The sequence below is a fragment of the Vigna angularis genome, chromosome 3 (genome assembly GCF_016808095.1).
Source record: "Vigna angularis cultivar LongXiaoDou No.4 chromosome 3, ASM1680809v1, whole genome shotgun sequence".
Taxonomy (NCBI): domain Eukaryota; kingdom Viridiplantae; phylum Streptophyta; class Magnoliopsida; order Fabales; family Fabaceae; genus Vigna; species Vigna angularis.
This window is the reverse complement of record NC_068972.1, coordinates 6,140,020-6,165,247: the sequence shown is the minus strand read 5'-3', so window position 1 is coordinate 6,165,247 and position 25,228 is coordinate 6,140,020. Positions and strand designations below refer to the sequence as shown.

Genomic DNA, 25,228 nt, shown 5'->3' with positions numbered 1-25,228 from the left:
CATTTTCAATAATTAATTTATGAATTTTGTTTGCTTTTCGTTGGGAATTGTATCTTGAAAATGAAAATAGGCTCAGCAATTGAAAATGCAGTGTGTATCCAACTTATATATATCTACTCATCATCAAATGGACAATTTTTTAAAAATTACGTTAAGTCGTACTACTTTGTGAAAAAATCATATGAATTTAATATATAACATTTTAAAGTTGAAATTATGTCAAAATAATAAGATTTTAACTCACTACATTTTAAACTAACATGATTTTTGATAAGTGTGAAAAATAGTTGTTTTTACATTTATAAATGATCTCAATTTTCGAATTATTCATGTCAGCCAATTCTCGTATAGCGCAAGCCAAAATTTGCACTGCCAGGAAACGGAAATTCGCATAACGCACCAATACTTGTGCGCTGTGCGAATAACATCAGTTGAGAGGCAGCAGTTACACGAAATTCGCATAGCACACACCTGTGCGCTGAGCGAATTAAGGAAGTTAAGTGGCTTTAAAAGACGTGAGGCAGAAACTATCTTCTGACACGAAAAAGCCAGAAAAATAATGGAGAACTCAAGAGACGATCAGGAGACCTTTCAAGACATCAAGACTTCACTTTCTGCAAGGAATTGCTGAAAAAAGTACGTTTGAGATGTTTAGGATAGGCTAAATTTTCTGTTCATTGGAATTGGTTGTATGACGAAACATTAATGTAAATTTCCTGTGCAATATATGTTTTTGTTCTTGTTTTTTTCTTGACTTGCTTTTGATTATACGGAAGTATTAATCTCTTTAAAAGTTATATTGTACTGAAAAGTATTTTTAGAACCAGGAATGTAAGAAAAGAAACTAAAAGTAACTACGCTAGGAATAGTTTATGTGCTTTTGGTCATTATTAACATCTGAAGTTAATGCAAAATTATCTTATGAATTAATTAAGGAATTAATAATTCAATAGATAATTTTAGAACTTGTTTTAAGGAATTAAACCAAGATACTCTCATGTGAATGCTTGAACAGAGAATATATGTTGTCCAGGATTTGACTGTAATGTTAGTCAAAGACCAATTTCAGTGATCTTTTATCGCATTTTTCAATCTTAATTTTTTTTTACGTTATTAATTTCATGTTTAATTCCAAATTGAAATTACAAATATTATCATCAGTAATTGATTTTGATAAATAATTTTAATTGAATAACGTAACTCAAATTCCCTTAGGAGAACCATACTCTTTTACTTATTCACTATATTACTTTAAACGATTTGATATACTTGCCAAAAAGTTATCAATTTTAGTTCAAGATGTTTTTAAAATAAAAATTATATCAAAATGAGATGATTTATTTATATCAATATTTTTTTAAGTTGTATATTATAATAAATTCTTAAAAAATTATGTTAGTATGATGAAAAAAACATAATAAACCCGTGTACGGCATACTCGTATGAAGAAGACAAAAATTATAATTGTTTAATAGTTGGAGGCACGCTACTTTCGTGATACAGGTCGCAATTATATAATAATAGTTAAAATGTTGTTTTATTTTTATTAAATAGTGAAAATATTATTGTTAATCTTTAGTGTGAGTTTAGTATTAAGTAGGAATGAAGCTGAACAGCATATATAATAAAAGAGATTCATATATTTATTTATTGTCTTGATATTTTAGATTATGAGTGGGGTTTTATTTTTTTATTTTTTTTATGTAAAACGCTTATTACTCATTGAATTTGATTTTTCCTGAAACTTTTTTAAATTATGTTGTTATCAAAACAATGTTAAAACAAAAACAAAAATATTTATGAAACATATTTATTAGTTTGAGTATGCGTCAATTCTCTTATGTATTGAGACAAATATGGTATCCCATATTGAGTGGCAAAATGAAAATAAAAAGATTACATGCATTTTAACATACACTAAAATTAAAATATGAAAACACGAGCTTGAACAAAAATAATTTGGAAATGTATATATTTCAATATATAAAATACAAGTGCATGTGATCAGTTTCATCTGTTTATGAAATATGTCATTTAAAATTTTGTCTGGATGGCTACATTATGAAAGTAGGAGTAAATTCTTTCACCAATATTAGATTTAGATCCAAACTCCAAAATTAGGATGAATAATTAATGGATAATAATACTTTGACAATATTTTTTTGACAATATTTTAATATTATTTACGTGTCATTTTGTGATTGGTTCATATTGATGTTTATGATTCTTATTATTGATTGTGAAGTAATTTTGGACCAATCACATAATGACATATAGATGATGTTAAAATATTGTCAGAAAAATGTTATGAAATTATCATTATCCGTAATTAATATAAAAAAACTAATAGAAATATTAAAAACTCTAACAATCTATTAAATATCTATCAATATGTTTGGTATAAAAAGAAATAGGTAAAATAAAAATAAGTAAATTCAATAAAATAAATTAAGAAATGAAGGTTTCAAATTAGAAACACGAGTAAAAGTGAAAAATAATATAATATTTTCAAAATTATTTGTCTTCGACTTCCATTATTGTTTTCTAATTAAAAAAAGAATAATGGGAGTTTGGAGCACAACACTTTTAGAGCCACCCTAAGAAGTAGAAGCTACGCCGCACTGCTGTCGGAAAGTCGATGGCACCGCACTTATTATTTTGTTTTGTCATCAAGTAATTGTAAATTGTAACCGTACCACCGCTATTACTATATGCACCGCTTCCTACCATTTCATTATTTTCCCTATCTTTTTCATTAATCACCAACCTACATCATACGATGCAATCATCATTTCATCATTTTTACTCACCACTCATTATTATTCTTCATTTTACTCACCACTAAATCAACCTTCTTCCATCATTTTTTCTTGTACTTTTTAAATTTAGGAATCTAGCCACATTGATTAATCTAATCATCAATATTATAGAATTAATAGTTATGCTCAAAAAATTGTATAATCTAATAAGTTAAGTGAGGATGATATTTATGACACTTCTTGTTTCATTTTACTCGCCCATGAGTGTAACGTGTAAGATGAATAAATCAATTAATATATTCATTTACATAAATAATGACCCTCTATTTCATTAATACACTTCACAAAAAATCATCCGAAATTGAATGATATCCATAAAACATATAAAACAACTACTTCTTTCTACATAGTTTATACTTTAAAAAATAAATTGGTGTGATAAATATCTTTTCCTTGATAAGACTTTTCTTATTAGGATAGCTAAAAATATTGTTGATCATTTAAATTTTCTGATCAAATATAAATAAGAATGTTTCTAAACTAATTAGTATTTTCTTCGTTTCCTAAATAAAAAATTGTAACATGACAGAAATAGGACAAACTGAAACAAAATAAAACACAACCATCGAGGTAATAATATCAATATAATATTGTACAATACATTCATGATTATAACAGACGTATGACAGGTAAAACGACAAAAATAAAAATGAATAATATGATATAGTACATTTTTCATCAATGAAAAAAGAAATACAAATTATTTAGTTTAAAAAAATATTTTTAGCTTTTCGTTTTCTTAAATATGAACTATAAGAATGCTATTTTCTGTTCTTAATTATTTTTCTTGTATAAAAAATGTAAAATGAAATAAACTGTTTAACTATTTTTGATGTAGATAGTTGAAAATAAGAAATAAAGAGAAAACGGAAACATGTGGTGGTCAAAAAGAAAGAAAGAAATGAATTTTTAAATAAGAAGAGTTTGACATTTGTGATGTAGAGAAGAGGAAAAGCAAAAAGGAGTGAATGTGAGATTTGACCATCAACAAAAGTTTCAAAGAAAAAGTTGACTGCTCATAGAAATATGTGATGCGAGTGAAGTGTTAATAATTACCTAACAATTACTAGACTCGATTATTTAATAGAGAAGCATGGTTACTTAACAATCATCTTCAAACCTTCTAATATCTACTGCAACACTACCTTTTAGGAACAACAAAATTATTATCATATTTTGGATAAAGACATTTAATTTTTTTTTCTCTCTTCTTTTCAAATTTTACTGGTTTTATTTTTACTGTTTTTTTTTTCTATCGTATTCTATGTTACACTAATTATGATATTTTAAAATATATTAAAAACAGTGTAACTTGAAAGTATAACAGAGAAACGGCGAAAAACAAATAGAGAATTAAACTCTAATATTTATACAAAAATTCAAAATAATTAGGAGAAGGTGAGAATGGAAAACTTGTGGATATTGACAGCAACGGGGATAAAGGTGGGAGATGAGGAAGTGGACTGCTAGGCAGGTTTTAGGAAAGAGAAATATTATTAGCACATTCTCTTATATATTATTAATTTTTTACTAATAATTATTAAACATTATAATTTCTTTAAAATTTTATTTCTATTCAATGATCAGCTCTCATAACTTTGCATTTTTTTAATTAATAATAAAATAATTATTAGCTTTAATAAAAACCAAATGAAAGAGTGAAAGGGTAAAGGAAAAGCAAAATTCACAAAAAGAAGAAAAAAGTGCAAAGGGTCGAGATTTTGATTTTTTATTTGGACCTGACAATTCTTAAGTTTCAAAATTGTCATAATATCTTGCAGTTCAGAATACAGACCGTTATTTTCTACATCCCATCAAATTTCTTTCTTGATGCAATAAGAAAAACTTTAAAAAATTTCTTTCGTGATTGGAAGGGGTGATTACTTTTCGAAAAAATATCAGAATTGTGTATATAGTATTCCGAAAAATATATTTCGCGTGCAGAATTGTTTATAGTATTCCAATATATTTTTGATGCTGAAAGAAATATGACAGGATGCAGGAAGCAATAGCCATAATCAATCATCATGTTTTTTTTGTTTGTATGTAGAAAATTTTTGTTTTCTCACTACATTGTTGATTACGCTTTTATTACTTGTTTGAAGTTATTTTTGTTAATGAGAAGAGGAAAATAAATATTTCTGTTTCTTATGTATTTTAAAATAAGGTATTTCATCATTGTTAAGGGAATTAATCTCTTTATATTTTAAATTCTTTACTTGTCGTGAGAAAGAAGTAAATATGTGATGTTCTCATGGGAACGAAAGTCGTTGCCTACAAAATAATATCTATTTCCATTTATATCTTTCTCATTTTCTTTTATTGAAATAATATTATTTTAAGGGTTTATATTTATTATTATTGACGATTAGAAAAGCATAAAAGCATAATGTGTAAAGTAAAATGAGGAAATGCGTTTGGAGGGAGGTGCAACACAAACAAAATTTCCTTAGTTAAAAACCGGTCTCCTTTTCTAGCACTATACGTATTTAGGCATTAGAACATTAACTAATAAGCGTTGCATGGTGTATTATGTGTCATTATACAACACCAGATTTGTGGAACCATGATATCTTAACAAGAAGCAACTACGAACAAATTCTTAAAAAATGGACCAACTAAGATCATAACATAGCCAAACTTAGGGGCAAGTCACAAGTAGACAATACTGTTAATAGTTATAGTTTGACTCAAATAAGACGATCCCATAAAAAACTTGCACCACTCTATTAAAATGCCCTTTACAGAAGCCAATATGGCATGCTTTAATCACTATTTCAGAAGCTCCATATCAACTCCACAGAAACAGGTTTTCATAACTGTATCAGCAGGTTTCAGTCCCCAACTTCGGTGTCTGTAAACCTATGAAATTCGTCTCAAACATAATATACAGATGCTCCAAACGTGATACATGCTATAAAAAGCATACGGTATTCCTTTCCCCCTTAATAGAAACTATTTCTTTTTCGGTAAGATGAAATCCAATTACAATAAATCACAATAACAATCTTACGAAACCGAAAGTAATTACACATACTCTCTAAATATCAGAAAAGAACATATCCAGAGGGTGGCTGTGTTGCTGAAACACCAGAACTGTATCTATCACCTATAGCATAGAGCCTATGCAGCCAAGCAGATCTGCAGAGCAGTTTTTTTCTCCTAGAGATATCCCGAGTTCCACCTTTGGATGTTGGTTACTGAGGCAACTGTGGATTGCTGTGTTGATCTAAGTGTACCATACCATCAATCCACAACACAAGAGTGGGTCATACAAACACCATACGAGTCAAGCATTTATCTCTGAATTGCATTGGTGCTCCCTGCTGCAACTTCTTCTACCCCAAAACATGCTAGAGCAAGTTGTTTTATCCAATCTTGGCCCTTCAATTTTATCCTGATCCACTGTTGATGCTTGAGAGTGATGAGGTGATTCATCTCGTGTTTCTACTTCTCGGGGTTCAAATGATGGACATGGACCATCATTGCAGGTACATAGGGGAATTGCCATAGATGGGAATGGACTACAAGTGACGGGGCAGAGTATTTCTGATGGAACAGAAGCTACACGATTTCTTCCAATCTCAGGTGTATGAGAGATGGATGGCTGATCTAGGTCACGTGGATGTAGCATGCAAGAGGTACACAGGCCCAAAGACACGTGTAACTTATTTTCTTTTGCTTGGGAACCTGGTAACTTGACAAAAGAGACAACTGCATGTCTACAAAGAGGGCAGGGGATAGAGCCCGGAGGGCCAACCATTTCAGAAGAAACATTGTTTGTTGAACAAAGATAAAGCGCACATCTTACACAAAGCTCATGCCCACATCCTGCAAGTATGATCTAATGGTATCACTTAAGCTGTTGTTCAAAAGTGAATCTAATACCAGAATCTTGAAAATTTGTCACGGAAAAAGGAAGAAAATATGGTGTCAGAGGATGAGAATCTGCTATACACACAGGTATGGCAGCTTATTATACTCTGAATGATATTTCTGACTGTATTTTTTGGGTTCTGGAAAGTAGTCCTTACTTCCTCGCATAACCAATGTCTTAGGAATTAGGAACTAGGTCCACTTTTAACTGATACAGTTCATTAGATGTTTACAAACAGAAGGCATGCAACATATACTCAAAAGATAAAGAATGTAGTACCTTCAGCAGCCACGGAACAAGGTCTCTCCAGACATACAGCACAAAAGTCAATCTCGTCAGAGGAGGTTGTAGATGATTGTAATCCATACTCTCTGCAGTTATTTTAAATCAATCTTAGCCATTTTTCATTATAGGATCCAGTCTTCCCCTACTGTTAGTATTTAACTACAAAAATATCGTTGAGCTAACATATAAATTAACTAATCTGTCATTCTAGGTTAGACAACAATTTAGATTTAGTTGCAGCATATTTCATAAATAAATTTTGCTGTAAAGGCAACATAAAATTTACTTTCAAAATATTGGTTCATGTCAATAGACATTTCAAATTTTCATTACACTTGCATATTTTTATATTATCAATCAAACTAGAAGGTGCATCAAATGCCAACAATAGCAGTCTACACAGTTCTGATGTAATATTCAACTTCCCATAATTACGCTCATTTGCATTGCATTACTGTTCAAAATTCACCCGAATGAACTATTTAGATTACTTAACCAAATTCCCTTGTCATTTACATTATATAGCCATTCCAACATTCTTTTATTTCCAAATACTTCCATGGAAACCTTCAATTTCCATTTCAATAGAAATCCCTATGCTAACCACATAGAAATCTATAGAGTTATTTTCTCCGTGCAATTTTTAGAATCTAAATCCTTTCCCTTCAACATTTATTACCCCTGACTTCATTCGTTTATTATTTTTAATGATAATACGAGAATCTAAAGTTTCTTGGGTATTTACAGAGTTCAAAATTAACATTGGACGGAGAAACCGATCGAAGGGCAAATATAGATGTCCATTCATAATTTCAAATGGTCGAGGAAATTAAAAAGGCATGGTTTCTCTTTATTTAATCTTACAAAGTGAACCAAAGTTTAACGAAGGTTGTCTTGTAATATATAATTGATTTTTTAATTATGTGTAAATTAAGGGTCCAAACTGATGGGTCACAAGTTCTCCTTTTCTTATCTAAATGAGGGATGATCAAAGATATACGAGCCTACTTGCATGCCTTACCTAAATTACTTTACTTTTTTTTTCAATGGAATTATGGTCCCAAATAATCTGCAAAAGATCTACACAGAAACACAGTTGGTTGGAGAAACAGAAACAGAGGATTGCAAAATACCTAGCTATGTTGAGCACACTCATGAGAGGCAAGGACAAGTAGTTTGAATGAGAGAATGTAGGTACTGTGGTATCAGAACTGGGTGCCAGTAATTGTTCAAGCCAATGACGGCCCCACATCCTAGCAATATCAAGAGGAAGCCACCTAGGGGGAAAAGGTCCAAATTTGTATCAGTATGATATCAAGCAAGTGAAAGTTTGCACTGAATAAACATTTATATATCTTACCCATTGCAATTTAAAGTCATCCGACTTGCACCTCGTGCAACAAGGATCTGAAAAGAATAACATCAGTTCCAGTTTCAAAGGAAAAGGCACTGGGAATATTGAAATCAAAGCTAAATCAAATCTTGCCTGACAGCATTTTAAATTGCCTCCACAAGCAGCATAATGCAAAGGAGAACTTCCAGCCCCTGGATCAAATCACGTTAGTTATGTTGAAAGGGAGGGGTGGGGGGTGGGGGGGGGGGGGGGGGGGGGGGGGGGGGGAGAACGACCATAAGAGATATTAAGCACATTATATAAAAGACATACCGATTAAATCCATTGATGTTCCGTAATGAAATGTCACAGCAGACACATTGGCGTTAAGATCAAGCAGAAGTTGTACACAATCAAAGTATCCATTTAACGCGGCCATGTGAAGGGCAGTTATACCACCATCAGCAGTCTTATTTACAAACTTGGACAGGGCACTGCACTGGAATAAAGTAAATAAATTGCAAGAATATAACAAACCTAAAAGAAAACTCTCGTAAAGTAAGGCCTTAAATCACTCATAACAGCAAGCACCAAACAAAATATCATTTTCATCATTCCCCCAATAAAATTATGCATAGTTTTTACAACTAATTTTTTGTCTAAGATATTTTTATTCATGTGGAACTAATCATGTACTTGCATAAGAAAGACACTTGAGAGAAAAATCAAAGTAACTAAAAAAATGAAATATGCAAAGAAAATTTAAATAAAAGCATATTACATACTGTCAAAACATACCAGTCATTAAACCCTATTAGTCAAATGGAAATTATAACATACAAAATTCACTACAATGACATATTGTTATGGGAAATAAATAATAATGAAAAGGAAACAGTACCTATGCTCGTGTTTTCCTTTCACATTTGATCCACCATCCTTGTCAATATTTGTGCAAGCATGTATAGCTTGATAAGGTGCACTTGGTACAAAGTCAGCCACAACAAGTCTAATACATCTTACATGCCCATGCACAGCTGCAAAGTGAAGAGCTGTCCTCCCACTAAGATAATCAGCCCTCAAAACCTGTTATTTAATAGACAACAACCCAATGATTTTGAAATCAACGTTTACCATGTAAAAAGAGGTAAATACAAACAAACAAAGCAATCAAGCCCCACTTAGCAGGTAGTATCTTAAAAAACCCCAATGCCTAGCTATCACATAAATACGAAACATATGGTGAAACCTAGAAAGTTCAAACGGGGAAAATAAAATAAAATCGGACTCACATTGCATCTGAAGAGTAGAAGTGTCTGTACAACTTCCCAGTGCCCATATCTACAAGCTTGCATCAAGGCGGTCTTCAAATCAAGAACCAAGGTAAAACATACTATCAAATTAGTAAAGATATACATGTACGCACATATAGGGAGGGTGAACATATCCAAAGAAATTTTGTTAAACAGCTTAAAGTTCTCATTCTTCTATTGCATTGACACCAGATCAATCGATGTAATTGCTTATTACAATGAACACTCTAAATATGCTTCCTTACAGACAGCAACTCGCCTCACTGAACAGAATCCTACGCGAAATGAAAAAATGGAATACTCCAATATCGAAAATTCAACTCTAAACTAAGTATAACCATCTCACCAATCTGTAATCACATGATGTGTTTTTATTTATTGTTTGTTCGCAAATAAAACCCGATATTCATAAAATTAAGAAAATCTCACCTGGCCACAATAATTTCTGGAATTCACATCAGCTCCATTCTCCAGCAGCAATGCCACAATCTAACGGTACCCCAACAGAGAAAAATAAACAAATAAATAAAGAGAAAACAAAATTCAATAAATAAATAAATAAAATTAAAAGGGTTACGTTAGATTGGATATGTTTGTGGATAGTGAAGCTAAGAGACCTCGTTGTGGCCTTTGGCTGCTGCAAAATGAAGAGGGGAATTGAGGCCACCGAATGTTGAATACTTGGCGAGACAGGGGTTGCAGTTCAAAAGCATCTTCGCCTCCACCAAGTCGCCGTCCCTCGCCGCCGACACCAGCCTCTCGCCGGAGGCCGAACACCCGAAGGAATTTCCCATCTCTCAACCAACACGCAACGTTTCAGTATGCTGACGTGTAAGGTTCAACCAACTTGGGTTGTGTTGTGGTCGCTGTTGTGTTGGTGCTTCTTTCTTGTTCTTGCTTTTGTTTTGTCTCAAAACACATATCAGCAAAAAATAAATAAATTAACCTTATAGTTTGCAATCAATACGCTTGCCACTAAACTTTACCTTCTCTTCCTCTCTGCTTTTCTCTTACATTGTTGGATCCACAACCACCTTTTTCTTTTCCATTTTTTCTATATCCAAATTAATATAAATGGACACTTCCTCAATTAGAAAATTGAAATCTATCACCAAATGGTTAATTAGTTTGATCAGAGTAAACAAAGTTTACTGATATTGTTTCTCCGCAAACAATAAAATCAAAGTTTTTTTTAATTGTATTTGTTAGAGAGTTATAGTTTCTGGGGTCTTAAAGTGGGTAGCCCATCACACTCATAAATCATAATATATGACCCTTTTCTGTGCTCAATAAATTTTTTTTTCTTTATTCTCATTGCTTTCATTTTCCAAAAGAATTATCTTCCCGGCTTAAATGGGTGGGTCATTTAAAGGTATAAGGATTTGTGTCATTTGAATAGTGTGAAATTAACATCTATCGTCTTCGTTCACAAGCTTAACTATTACTATTATTATCTAAGAACTACTTATGCCAAGCAATTAGAAAGTTGTGTAATTCCAAAGTTTTTTTGTTAGAAAGGGTTTCAAATGCTTAATCACATTTGAATGTTCTGTCCGATTTCTAAATATTTGAACCTAACCCAGATATTTATTATTCAATTATGCCACTTTCTTTTTCTTTTTGTTTTTTAAGAATTGATAGCATTAGGCAAAAAGTGAGCAGAGAAAACACAGGCTTTGCCAGAAAGATTTCTTGTCTTGCATGTATTTTATTTGTTTCAGAAGCTATAAGTAAAAAGGAAAGTGTCTCTTAAAGAAAGATGGTATGAAAGCTGCTAAAACTTCACACGCTTTAATAATTTGAAATAACAATACACGATCTGATTTGTCCATAATATATGACATTCGGACCAATTCCCCATCTTCTAATAAATATTCCATAGATTTCCATTTCCAAACAGATTTCTAAAATACATAATTAAACTGTTAAATTTAAATTTCTCACAGTATATCAAATTTACATAACCTCACCTAATTTAGAAACAACTTTTATTTCATAGTATCATTTTATTTTATGGTATGGAAACATCATATTAAGAGGTATTATCACTATAATCATAATATATATATTACATTTTTTACTTTTTTCAATAAATTTATCTCTTTATAAGTAATTATAATATATTCATATAAAAAATAATTTAAATAAAGTAGAAGACATATTTATGATTTTCAACTACATTATCTATACATACACACAACCTTCATACTCATTCAGATAAATAAATACACAATTTAAAACTAAATAAGCTTCTTTTTTTTCTTTATTGGAACAAAAATTGTCCCAAGACCAACGGAAATTTCCATTTTAAATTTGATGTGAGCAACACAATTTTCCTTGAACAAAAATAGTCCGGAGAGCAATTCTACTCCTATTTCTTTTTTTAACAATATAAATATTACTTGAAGAGCAACACAAATCAATATTTTTGAATAATCTACTATATCAAAATCATAATTAATATATCAAAAGTATCACAATCACATATCTACGCACTTCTAAAACATACAAGTTCAACTATTATCATAAAAAATAACATCTCTACTTAAAATATATTATTGTTATCAAATTATATTTAGAAAATTCAGATGTTTTGTCCTAAAGTGTTATCATAAATAAAACTTCACTTTTACAACTTTGTCTAGCTTAAGCTCCCAAATTTTAATACCCTATCATATACATGAAATACTCTTATGGACAATCTAAATGTATTATCATCTTTATGGACTAACAAAGTTCATCTTTATCCCACAAACTCTACGAATAAAGTTCTATAATATACAAACGACCATATAAAGGAATGTAATAAGAAAAAAGTCACTCCCGTACGACTTTTAGTTAAATGTTAGAATTCTACACTCTATTACAGTATCTAAATTAGATTCATTTTGAGAAAATAGTAAACTACTATTTCAAAAAGAATTAATGAATAACTGTTACTTGAAACGTGTAATAAAATCCTGTTATTTAGCCAATATTCTAAAGATATTTGTCTATATGTTTCTCTTCCAATTCATACAAACTAATTTTTTCAATACCTTTTTGAAATACAACCACTCGATGGTTCCTTTCATTAAACACAAAAAGTTAATACATATTTTAAATTTTAATATTTATTTATGTTTATCATCGTTATCACATTATCATTTTCTATATTATTAATAGGAAGAATTTGATTCATAATTATTTTTTTATAAAAATTCCTACACTTTCGTTATTTATTATTATAACTATTTTTTTAAACTTAACTATAAAAAGAAAAATTACTTATAATAAAATTATTTTTTTATAATAATTTTTATGAACATATTTTTATAATTTTAATAATACTATTTATTTTAATAAATATTATGATATTTTTTTATTATCATAAAAGATGAAAACACGTGTTTCATTTATAACTATATTTTATATAGAATTTCTTAAGCGCGTGTGGGGATATCTTGTAAGTGTATCTGATAAAAGAAGATGAGATCTGGTACTCCAAGGACCACACAAGAAGCATGGTCTTTGGATCCCACGGAACACGTGCCGGTGACATGTGGGGCTATGTTGACTTAGAAAGTTGAGGTGTTGAAAATTCCTTATCTGCTTTGCTTTTTAATGCAATATTAATTTAAGTGGAGCCTGTTAAAAAAAAATCAACCACAAACATAACAATAAATATTTTTCAGCATTTTAAATGCTAACATGATTGATATAAGTGATGGTAATAAAATAGTTTGGAATTTGCCAAATAAAATGTAAACACAAGACTTTCAATACTATGGCAAAACGAATGTGAACATTTTTAATTCAATTTGATTTTAAGTTCAAACTTAACCCACTAAAGGTCTCAAACATTTTTAATTCAATTCTATTATTTTTGTTCCACAGTAAGTATTACTCCATTTTATAGCTTTTGTATTATATTTTTCCCACCAAAGAACTTCTCTTCAAAGGCGTGAGTCATACCTAAAAAACCTAACCATGATATGGCCTAAATATTTAGTCATGCCTAATCATGTTAGTTAATATATAATTAATTAAGCATTAAAGAAATAGAAGATATTTTAGCAATGGCTGATTTTGGTGTTCTTGTTAGGTTTGGTGACCTCACCAATTCTCCAAAAGAAGATTCTTGAAAGAAAATATGGCGTCTTCTTATGAAAAAACATTCGAATATTAGTTGTTTCCCATCAATGAACAAACATGTCACTCCACACATACACACCAATCACGTATGTAATCTCTTCTTATTTAACTCATAATGGCAAAAAAAGAAGAAGGTGATTGCTGTTTTGTGGCTTACGTAACCAAACAAATCCACATGTTCCGATGTTATTAGAGTTTGGTTAAATCACGATAGTTGTTGGATTAGTAAAAAAGACTATTCCCTCCTAATTAACGGCACCCTTATTACGTCTTACAAACTAATTTCGATGTTAAACAATGATTTAGAGCTATTATTAAGAGTGGCTTTTACGTTTTATAATAATAAAACTACATAATAATTACAGCGACATTTTACAAAAATTATGTTGTTTGATGAACTATTTAAAATAGCTTCCTTTTATTCGTGATTTTTTTTAAATCCACAAGTAAACACAAGGGAATCTCTAATTTTTTTAAAACGGCAACAAATGGGCAAAAAAGGTCCTATCGCATTTTAATTTTAGTTTAAATGAGTGACCTTTAAATTGAATTGCTGACTTGAAACTATTTAAAAAAAATAAATGATAAGATATGAATTATTTTAGAAAGTTAATTTGAATAAATTATTTTTTAGTTTAATTTTTTAAAATAAGATTATTCATAAAAATAAATTTGTAAGCTATAACTTATGAAATTGAAAATTATACTTTAAAATAACATGTTTATTAATAATAGTTGAAGCACTATAAAAATATTTTGAAATGGTTCAATTTGATTCTATACAGTCAAGATTTTAATTAAATGAATGAAACCCGTAGAAGAAATATATTTTGAGGATTTATGAGTATTATAACCTTAAACCTGATGATATTTGGGTTGAATAAGTACGATAAAATCGAACCTTATCTCAAGGATTTTACCCTGAGATGCATGTCATCAAGCTATTACCTCAAAATTAGTTCAAATAGAGTTTCGTAACATCCAAGGTTTTAAATTAGTAATTAGATGATATAACTGAAAAGATGATTTTATTAATTTAAGAATGTTATGAGTATAGTTGGAACAAGACTTTTGAAAAACACAAGTGTGAACTATATTCAAGTTAATCGTTCACACGCATCTTCACTTCGTATGAACACAATTGTGATGTCCGTGTGAATAAGTTCTTCAACGAGTCTTTTCGTACGAACTCAGTAGTTGGTATGAGGGAGTAACAATCACGGAAACGTTAATATTTCCCAACCTACTTTTGCATTCAAAGATCCTATGAACAACGTTTCATCAACGAAATCATGTAGTTGCGTTTGCCTACTAGGAAGTTTTTTTCTCCTGCATGATTCTATGAGAAAAGGGAATGCATATTTTTCTGCTATCTCAACGACTACATAGTGCTCAGCAAATGGGTGTTGAAGAATACACTACTTAAATTCTAAAAGCTTATATTTTATCCTGACTTACCAAAAAAGTAATTTTAAACTGTATTCTAAGACATGATTTATGTCGGTTTAATTCGAGTTTAAAGAGCATTGAACTCCGCTATACATTTCACGCATTCTTCATACAGTGGCTTACATTTGAAATTAAAAATAACCACATATTTAATTGATACCATATAAAAATATACAGTTGAAACAATAAATAGCATCATAAAATGGACTCTGAGAAAAAAGACGTAGATGGGAGTGGGTAGTGTATATAGAAAAAATTATAACAGTAAGATGTATCAGATGCCAAAGCAGGCCACAACTATAAGCCCAGTCCGAGTAGTTTTGTGGGGTATATATTCAGGATGCATATAATGCAATCTGCATTGTCATATAGTTTTATTTTTCACTAAAATTTTGTACTTGTAAGAATCCCGCAAATACTTGACTGTTATCAACGTGATGTCCTTTCTCCTGTGAAGAGTTTGCACCCTTAAATCAGTAATAAATCATGAATGTAAACTTTTTATGCAGACAAAAAGATTGTTCTACCAAGTTTGATGGTACGAAAAGATATCATGGACAAATGTATCAGAACAGAACACTAATCAAGATTAAGATCGACTTTATGTAATCCGATACAGTAGAATATCGAAATTAACATTATGATGATATCATAGGAGTAATGTTTAGGCGCAATGGAATATTACCTGACACTGAGAGTAGGCAATGGAAGATGATGATGATGATGATGATGATGATGAAGCGTAAAAGTCTTGCAATGAATTGAAAACACAAAGCACACGGGGTAGCTGGGTTTAAGATGACAGGTAAGTGCATTTAAGGATCATAATATCTCAGCGCCCCAACAAATAAAGCTATGGTTCCATCCTTTGAATGCTAACCTTCAACTTGTTGCAGATTATATGGTCCACATAAAAGACATGACACGAGACTTTTCAAAGCCCAATCAACCACTCAAACACATTATTTGTTGCAGATGGAAACTTGATGCCCCTTCCATGGGTTACCATTGACTTCCAACAACATGTCAGTCACACTGTGGGAAAACCATTAATACTCTTATCTCAAATGGGAAAAATTATTCAGCAAGGGTAGTGAATAGTGATCGTTTCAAACAGTTCACTCTTTCATCTCTGTCTAATGGGACACATTTTTATTTTCTCTACCTGTGAAGCCATCTACCCATAATCAAATCTTCCACACTTCAATTTCTGACGTCGTCATTGCTATGCCATCACTCCAAACAAGTCCCAACTTAAGACTGTACTAAGCCAAAAGCTTCTCATTTAAATGGAAAACTCATAAAGCCTTCTGTTACTCTATCTAACCCAAAATAACAAAAGCTAAATAAGTCTTGATTATGTTTTTGTTTTGCCAAGTTACACTAAAATTTAATCATTTTATTCATGTACAGTGCCTTTATGGGGACTTCAATGTCACAAACAGTTAAATAAGTTTCCTGACGCTGCTAATTCTCCAACCTTCAAAATATTTTAACATCAACCATAGGAGTTACTTGTACTTTGTTTGCCTGTAGTTTTGAATGGGACATCATCAATGTCAAATATGCATGTCTGCATCTTTTTGTGATTGTATATATCTCTTAATATATCGAGTTGTACATCACAAGCACTGTTGGTGTGTTCGGTAGGAATTAAAATAGGCTGATGCTAAAAGGAAATTTATTTTAATTTTCAAGGGAATATACGATCATATTATTCATATCATTTCCATTTTCCACCTCTCATATTTTTGGCATATACCGAACTCAACCAATATCATTCAAGAGTGTATCAGTCTGCTACTAGTGAGTTCATCAGATGACAGCTAGCTTTATATACTTGTTGAATCAATTTTACTGTCTGGGCTGGCAAAAGCAGCATCAGTTTGTGTCGACTGAAATAAATATGTCAACCTATCTGGAAGATCGATCAATTTAAACAAGAAAAAGATACTTTTGACATGACCTAGTGGAATAAACCCTGGTTTTTCTTGACCAAAAAAGCCTGTATTTAAAATTGATTCAGTTATGACTAGGAGGGTTGGTTGTGGTACAGAATTTCCACCCAACATATTTCAGACAATAGTATTTTTTTTTTCTTGTATGAAATTGAACACGGTACCAGAGTTCAAATATTAAGCATACAGATGTGTTGTGTTAAGATTATACAATAACGAGAGAGCATTGACAAGTCAATTATAACAGCTGCACTGAAGAAAAAAACCAGACAGCTACTTCTTTCTATGCCTTACTGTTTGCACATTGCATATGACTGCATGAAACAAAATCATGGTTTTGAGCATTGAAATTAATTACCATTCCTTTTTGCCCAGTAATCGTGACCTCTACCCGAAAAAGAAAGTATATTGTGTAGATGCATCTACAAAATTTCATCCATAGAAACATTTATGACATTGGAACCATGTGGAAAAAAGATATGTACTTTGGATTTGCTGCTAAACTTGGTCGCTGTTTACGCTCTGCAGGAATAATCACATAGAAGGGGGTTTGGGTAAATAAGCACAAATATATGTGCAATTATTAAATTATATGAATTTTGGTGGTGCATTTATAAATATACATCATGGGCTTGAGCTTTATGTGTATATATTTGGAGGCCCTTGTCAAGGAGTAAGAGCAAATACTTGGCCCAAATAAAATGTTGTAAAAGACTACTATTAATTTGGATGATTTTAATTGTTTTAAAATATGGCATTTTTTGTTTTGAAAATTAATACAAAGGTATTCCAATTTTAAATGATGCATCTCATGATTTTTGTTTGTTCAAACCTGAAACCTATAAATATTACTTGGCAAAGATCAAAGTAAAAAGTAGGTTGAATGAATATGAACACCTGTAATTTTGAGTGTAATCTTTCCCTGTATTTTCTATGATCAAACTTCTGATAGATAATTTTTTAGAAAATTAAAAGCATTAAACATTGGTTATAGGACGATATTGTAACAAATTGTCTTGTTGAACTGCATGAAAAAATCATTGGTTATATAGGATGAGAGTTGCAATGAGTGTCGTAAGCATATACCAATCTCATGAATTGTAATTTATTGAATCAAGAACAACATTAGAATTTTTTCCAACATAAAATAGTGTGAGCTATGTTTATTAAATGTTTGATCTTAGATAAGGAATTCATTTATTGTGAAACTAATAGAGAAAGTTAAACAAGATTAGGAAAAAACATAAAAATGAAAGAAAAAGATAGATAGAATAGTGTAGCGTAAATTAAAGAGTTTTCCTACCATAATGAAATTTTCAAAACCCATAAAAGGCAAGAAAAGAATTAAAATCTCATAAAAGAAAAATAACTAAAACCTCCTAGAGAAGATATACCAAGTAAAACAAATTTTACTCATCCTCTATATTTAATAATGGCATTACAAAGCTTATGTGAAACAATTAACTGCTAACTGAATATGCTAAGATATATATGTGTGCAGATTCTAATTGTTTGAGAAAGTATAACATTGACTATCTCCCAATAATTCTCAAGACCAAATAATTGCATTTACCCAAATGCTGTTTTCCAAGTTTTGCCTTTTACTTCAAGAAGCACATGTGTTTGAAATGTTCATAAAAGTCGAGAACATACGTTTTGACGAGATCAATTATCTATTACATAAAATATTTTTTTTTAATGTTAATATGTAAAATCATAGACTTTTCATACTTATTTGAAAACATACGACCGTCAAAACCATGCCTTAATATTTAAGTAACATAAAAGTCTGTTGGTGTTCAGTTCATTTTCTACTTATAATAATTCAATCAGAAATAATGTCGTATAGTAAGTTTATCAATTTTTACTAGATGAGAATGAAAACAGCAGCCGATTGACCCAAATTAATTAGACGAAAAGGAAATGAGGAGCCAAAATATGGAAATGTGAAAATGCATTCCGAAGTAAAATAGACTAGTTCAGCAATTTGCAAGTGTATATGGGAGGACACTGGTAATAATAAAATAGAAACACGCACATATTTTTTTTTATGGAAAGAAGATGGTGAGACTAACTCGCAGGTCAACGAGTCAATACCCGAACCACTATGAGCAGAAAACGCACAGCGGTTAGTGCAGTGCATGCAAAAGCAGCAGAATGAAGTTCCTCCATCGCGGTTCGTTCTTGACTCGAAACCTTCCTTGCGCGACCCTTTCTGCCTCAGCCTCTTCCACTACTCTATATAATTTAAATCCTATACACCCAACCAAATATAAATAATATAACCCCTCCCTCTCCTCAGAACAAAAAAATAATAAGGTAAGGTAACTTAACTTCCATTCGCAAAATGCTTCTCTTCTCATCTTTATGCAACTCTCAGAGCACCTTTGATCTTCTGAATGGTGCACGAAATCAGGTTATTCACTGTGTCCACTGACTCTACTGTCAGCTTTGCTGTTGGCAGACTGTTCACCAGAATTTGAAACCCCACCGTCAGAAGGCTTCCGCCGCTGTCTTCTCCTCCTCCACCCTTCTGCATTGTCCCATTGCAAGTGCTGTTGTTGCAGTGACCATCGGGGACAATGGCGAAGCCTGAAGGCAAGAGTGCAACGTATGCAGAATCTCCCCCACTCATTACCACGTTCAGTGATTGCACGTCAACTGGCGCATATACCACCACCGAGCACGACGCGTCCATCCATGTCTCTTGCAGAATCAGCATGCTGCTATCGTTCGCATTAACAGCCTGCAAATGAGACACCATCCAGTTATATCAACAACAAAAAACCAACGTTTGTGCCTGACAAAACAACTTACGTTGGCACGGAGAAGAGAAACACAGTTTCCATGTCCTTGTCCTTTGGCAATATGTACCATCTCCTGCATCGGTCCACCATTGGACAAGATGTCCCACTCACTTCTCAGCCGTTCATCACGCAGAAAATCAAACACCCTTTGCCGTGACACTGGCATCCAAACAGAAGTTGCAGCACTGAGTACGATCCCCGGAGGCTCACCAGGGTCATCCACGTTTTTCCTAGTCATCACCTTCATGTCATCACCGAGAGTCCCAATGTGAAGCATGTCCCACTTGCGAGCAGACGAAGCACAAACCCCCGAACAGAAGTTACTAGTCATGCGTTGTGCCAATTTCAACATGCTCCTCCGACCAGCTTGGCTCAATGCTGCAAAACCATAGTGCCAAAGTTTACACAATGATACTGTGACATCATTACATTACATTACAGTACATGAGATAAAAGGGTAAACAAAATGTGGCATGCATGTGCACCTGTGTGATCATCACTTGAAATGGAAGACGACATGAGGATAGCCAAGCATTCACACTGCCTCTGGAGAGTGGCGATCCATCTATGAGCACCAAATCCAACACCAGAACTAAGCAATGGGCGATAAAGTTGGTGAACACCACTCTCATCATACTCCCAATGCTCAAGCCAAGTAACCTACAAACAGTGCAACTTATCTTCTATCAAACCCAAAAAAAATATTTTTTTTTTAAAACTAGCAGAGGTTCTGTCATATAAAGATTCCCAAGGCAATGTAGTAAATGTTTGCATGCCAGTTGAGGAGCACAAAATAAAAAAATAACAATTTTTCCTTCCTTTATTTTTGTGTTTTAGAATTCAGATGTGCATTGCAATTCATACAAAATACCTTTCTAACTTTTATCCGTGGTCACGGATAAAATTAGAAGGTTGGGTTATTATTGAATTTACGTAAAACTCCACATAAATAAAAAACGTTTGACATAAAACCCTAGCCTAATTATAAATTAATACCTCGGCTAAGAAGTATATGTAGAGGATTATGTAAAATATAAAAATCGGAGCAGATGTCAACGCCATAGGAGAATCCCAACAAAGTTAGCAGATCATGGAATTTTTTTTAATATTATAAAACCGATATGAATATATTAAAGGGCACGGATTAACACATCACCTGTCAACATTATAATATACGACTGGATCCAGATCATCAATGTCTCGTATGCAGTAAAAAAATAGTTCTTTCTATATCAAAGGAGATAGGAATAGAAGCATCAAGTGTACTTTTTTATACGACAAAGACTGAAGAATCCAAGATTTAAAATTTTCATACACTTATAGATGGTAAAAGATGCGAAACAGAAACGAAGTTTCAAGATATTGCTAAACAATATAAGCCTTGATTCACTATTCTCTAGGAGTAGCACTGGACAAATTAAATACAGACAACAGGAAACCCTTTCACTGAAGTTTCAAGATTATATACAATTTAACAAAGGAAGCATCTCCCAAATTAAAAAAACTACTCAACGTGACTGATTTCGCAGGCAAAGTTCAACCTTATTCTATTTATATCAGTCAAAACAAAGTTCACTTGACAAAGAAGTCAAGTGAAACTTCTTGCAAAAGTATTACATCAGATATATCAAAACACCCGTTCATTAAAAAAAAAAGGGAACGAAGATATCATAAACCTTTTTTTAAAACTACGAATGCTATAAAAAAAGCAATAAACAGATTGAAGCAAAGATTAAAGAGAAAAGAAAATGGTCTTAAAAAGAACTTAGATCAGCACTTACCTTGGAGTAACCATTGGGCATATCCTGCACAATACAGCCAGAAGGAAGCCTCCTACAGCTCATGAATGGCTGTGCATTAGCAGCATCGTGACCAACATCAATAGAAACATCAACCACAGCCCATACACCTTCTGCATGTTGCTTACAGAACCGGATGAATCTCACTTGGCGAACTGGGACTAGTGGTGAAAGCAATTGTACCTCAGCATGCATCTGAAATGAATAATCCTGGTCATCAGTTCCAGCAACTATTAAGACAAAGTCAAGCATATATACAGCAAAGAAACCCACCACTTGTAGAGCACCATTTCTTGTTCCACCCATGCCATTGGATATAACATCGAGGTTGATAGCTCTAGCAATCATAGAAGGAAACATCTCTGCCCATCGATTCTATTCAAAGAAATAACCAATTAAAATAAGATATTAAACATATTAAACAGGAGGATATCAAAGGTCCATTATCAAAAGCACCAAATCAAAGTGTTATCCTAACAAGTACTACGTTGCTCTGATCCCTGCATCATGGGCAATTCACTCACTACAGAAAACTAAAATTGGTTTAACTTCACTGAAGCCAAGCTAGGAAGTTAATCATCATAGACATACCGCGTCCATCAAAGTTTCCACAAGGGCTAAACTGTTGATGATTACTATCCCAGTTTCTCTTGTAGCTTCGGTTACATAACCAGTGGGTTTTGGACCAATACAAGGAGAAAACAACCTTGCATACTCCTCATGATTAAACACTTCCTTCTCACCATCCAAACTCTTAATCCAAAGAGGGCTCTCTGCCTGAGTCATCTTTAGCAATTCCTCCATAGCAGCCAACGCAAGATCTATAAGCATAGATCTCTCTAGCTGAACTTCGTTTCCCATCAACCCCAATGATGGTCTAATCCCAGGCATTCCAGTTTGAGTGCCCAATACTCCATCTCCCAAGTCAAGTCCCATTGGTAAGGGAGTGCCGAGAGTGCTTGAACCACCAAGCCCACTCCTTCCAATACCAAGTTCCAGACCAGAATTTGAGGTTGGTAGAGCCATGGGACCGGTCATTGATGAGATTGGCTTGCCAAGGAACTTGTTTGCTAAGGCACATATACGGTTCAACTCATCTTTTAGTCGAGCATTCTCAATTCTAATCTGGTGCTCCTCAAATGAAATTTGACCAGGAATCGCTGGCCCACCACAGCTGTTACACACTGGATTTGACATTGCTTCCTTCATCAGACTGTTCTCAGCTCTGAGCTTATCATTCTCCTGTCTAAGCATTATGTTCTCATGGCGTTCCAGTTGGGTCTGATTCAAGGAAAATCACTTCAATTAGCACAATATCTAAATTGAATCGCCAAACTGCATTCAAGTGCAATAATTCTACATTACTGTCCTTAAATTCACCTTCATTTGGGTTCGTCGGTTCTGAAACCAGAACTTGACTTGCTTATTCTCCAACCCAAGCCTCTTACTGAGATCCAACCTTTGCTTCTCATCAGGATGAGGACACTCCTTGAAGAAACTAAAAACCAATAAAATCAAAAACCCAAAAACCACAAACCAATCTTACCACGTAACTCAATTACAGAAGAAAATTAGAAAAAAAGTAAATAATTAAAAAGCGACTAAGTTTTATTAAGTCATACGACTCAAGCTCTTGAATTTGGTGAGGAGTATGTCTGTGGTATCTTTTCTTCCTCTGTGGCTGATCATCACCACCGTCCTGATCATCACCAGATACACCATCGAAGTTATCACTTCCAGAGCGGCTTTCATACTCATCATCCCTCATCCTCCCCATCAAACCAGCATCAAAATTTTCCCCAATGAGACCCATCTCACTGGGGCCCTCCATTTTCCTTTGCTGTAGAACATAATAATAGCTTCATCAGCAACGAGAAGGGGGATGAACAATAAGATGCATAAATGAAATTCAATGCCAACAGAGAGAAATAAACAAAAAATAAGAGGTCTGGAGATGGAGACCGAAACCATACATTTGAGTAGGAGAAGGAAGATGAATTTTGCATTGAAGAGGAAATGGATTGAGAAATAATTATCAGTCACAACAACTCTTGCACCCCAACTGCTAACCCTCAAGGCTCAATCCCCACAAAAGGTTTTAAAAAATTGGACTGACCCTCTACCTTTTATCTCCCAAAAAATTCTGTGCTTCTATCCCTCCCACGCTGACTCTCATGTTCTTCTCTCCTTTTGTTTCTATTTTATACCCGAAATTGTCACTATCACTTTTGTCAAGAAGCTTTTTCAGTTTTTTGACTCCTTATTACGCTTAACTTTTTGACCTTTAAACCAGATTGAGCTAAGCACTGACAAGATTGAAATTTTTTTTTTGTGAAAAAGTAGACAAGGCCAAAAAGTTGTTTCCTTGTCGACACCCCTTTCTCTCTCCAGCAGAAAGCCAAAAGGCTATCCTAAAACAGATGGAAAGAGCAAGAAGACAAAGAAAAATCCCCTTCCTTTCTGATCCAAGGTTCACACCTGCATATCATGTCTGCAACCCCAACAGCAGAAATAACACAAAACAGTGACATGAGAAGAAGAACTCTTGTTTTTCTATATTTCACACTTGACCGATTCTTTGTCAGTACAGAGAATTTTGAAAAAGACCCCAGCAAGAAGAAAATCCAAAGAAGTCTAAGCCAAAACGTCCCTCGGGAAAAAAAGAATAAAAAACAAAGATGGAGAATCTTTTCACACAAATATAAAAAAGGACAACAACAAATACAAAAACTTCTCTCATAAGTATCTTATCTCGGTCATATTCACACACCACCCTGACTTTTCAAATGCATCACACCAAATCTAAGCTAAAAAAACCGGTTGACACCACCCCCGTCATTCTCTCTCTTCTCTCTCCACCCCGGCACTGTTGATATAAGTGAGAAACTGAGAAATGGAGAAAGTTAGATGGTATACAAACCAACCATGGTACGGCGAAAACGATACCTTTTAATTTGACAGTGTGCAAAGTAAAAGAGCCAAAAAAACAAACAGAGCCGCTGGGTTCCACAGCCTAGAAAGTTATGATTTCTCTTTTAAATTAAATAATCCAATTCGTGGTTGATAAATTTGACAGCCAAAACATTAAATCTTAAAAGGTAAAAATCTCTTTCTCTTACAGTTTTTTTTTTTTTTCTTAAAGATTGAAACATGCTGCGTCTATTGAGATTAGTGGAAGAGAAAGGGACAGATAAATAAAATAAAATAAAATGGTTTATAATTATATAAAATGCTGATTGATTAAGAATTAAAAAAAGAAGATGGAGCTGACTTACAGTGACTATGGGGGTAATGAGAAAGTCAATGGTTTTCTGCACTAAGATAATTGTGTTTTTCCTAAATGAAACAAACCCTTTCGGCTTTTTCTTTGAAATCGAATCCAAGTTAGATTCCAAACCCCTTTGTACCTGTTCCTGTTAATAACATAGCTGCTTCTTCAACCAGATCTTTCTCT

General features: G+C 32.8%; 2 protein-coding genes across 5 annotated transcripts; both read right to left on the bottom strand.

Annotated features, from left to right (window-relative positions):
• Window positions 1-5,438: 5,438 nt before the first annotated feature.
• LOC108324010 (E3 ubiquitin-protein ligase XBAT33-like) lies at window positions 5,439-10,683 on the bottom strand. 2 transcript variants are annotated; one of them, XM_052875156.1, is made up of 10 exons: window positions 10,245-10,683; window positions 10,057-10,116; window positions 9,607-9,678; window positions 9,216-9,400; window positions 8,648-8,808; window positions 8,468-8,526; window positions 8,342-8,388; window positions 8,115-8,258; window positions 6,976-7,067; window positions 5,439-6,650 (listed from the first exon to the last, which is right to left on the bottom strand). In XM_052875156.1, the coding sequence occupies exons 1-10, from the start codon at window positions 10,419-10,421 to the stop codon at window positions 6,109-6,111; spliced, it is 1,539 nt and encodes a 512-aa protein (XP_052731116.1). In that variant the 5' UTR covers window positions 10,422-10,683; the 3' UTR covers window positions 5,439-6,108. The 2 variants fall into 2 exon arrangements, with proteins under 2 accessions (XP_052731116.1, XP_052731117.1); XM_052875157.1 differs by having other exon boundaries at window positions 10,205-10,336.
• Window positions 10,684-19,094: 8,411 nt separating this feature from the next.
• On the bottom strand, window positions 19,095-25,213 carry LOC108326462 (homeobox-leucine zipper protein ANTHOCYANINLESS 2). 3 transcript variants are annotated; one of them, XM_017559978.2, is made up of 9 exons: window positions 25,050-25,213; window positions 23,397-23,614; window positions 23,155-23,272; window positions 22,366-23,055; window positions 22,048-22,149; window positions 21,757-21,969; window positions 20,461-20,635; window positions 19,986-20,353; window positions 19,095-19,914 (listed from the first exon to the last, which is right to left on the bottom strand). In XM_017559978.2, exons 2-9 carry the CDS (start codon window positions 23,603-23,605, stop codon window positions 19,534-19,536), a joined length of 2,256 nt encoding a protein of 751 aa, XP_017415467.1. In that variant the 5' UTR covers window positions 23,606-23,614; window positions 25,050-25,213; the 3' UTR covers window positions 19,095-19,533. The 3 variants fall into 3 exon arrangements, with proteins under 3 accessions (XP_017415467.1, XP_017415468.1, XP_017415466.1); XM_017559979.2 differs by lacking the exon at window positions 25,050-25,213 and adding an exon at window positions 24,721-24,799; XM_017559977.2 differs by lacking the exon at window positions 25,050-25,213 and adding an exon at window positions 23,748-24,700.
• Between the last annotated feature and the right edge of the window lie 15 nt (window positions 25,214-25,228).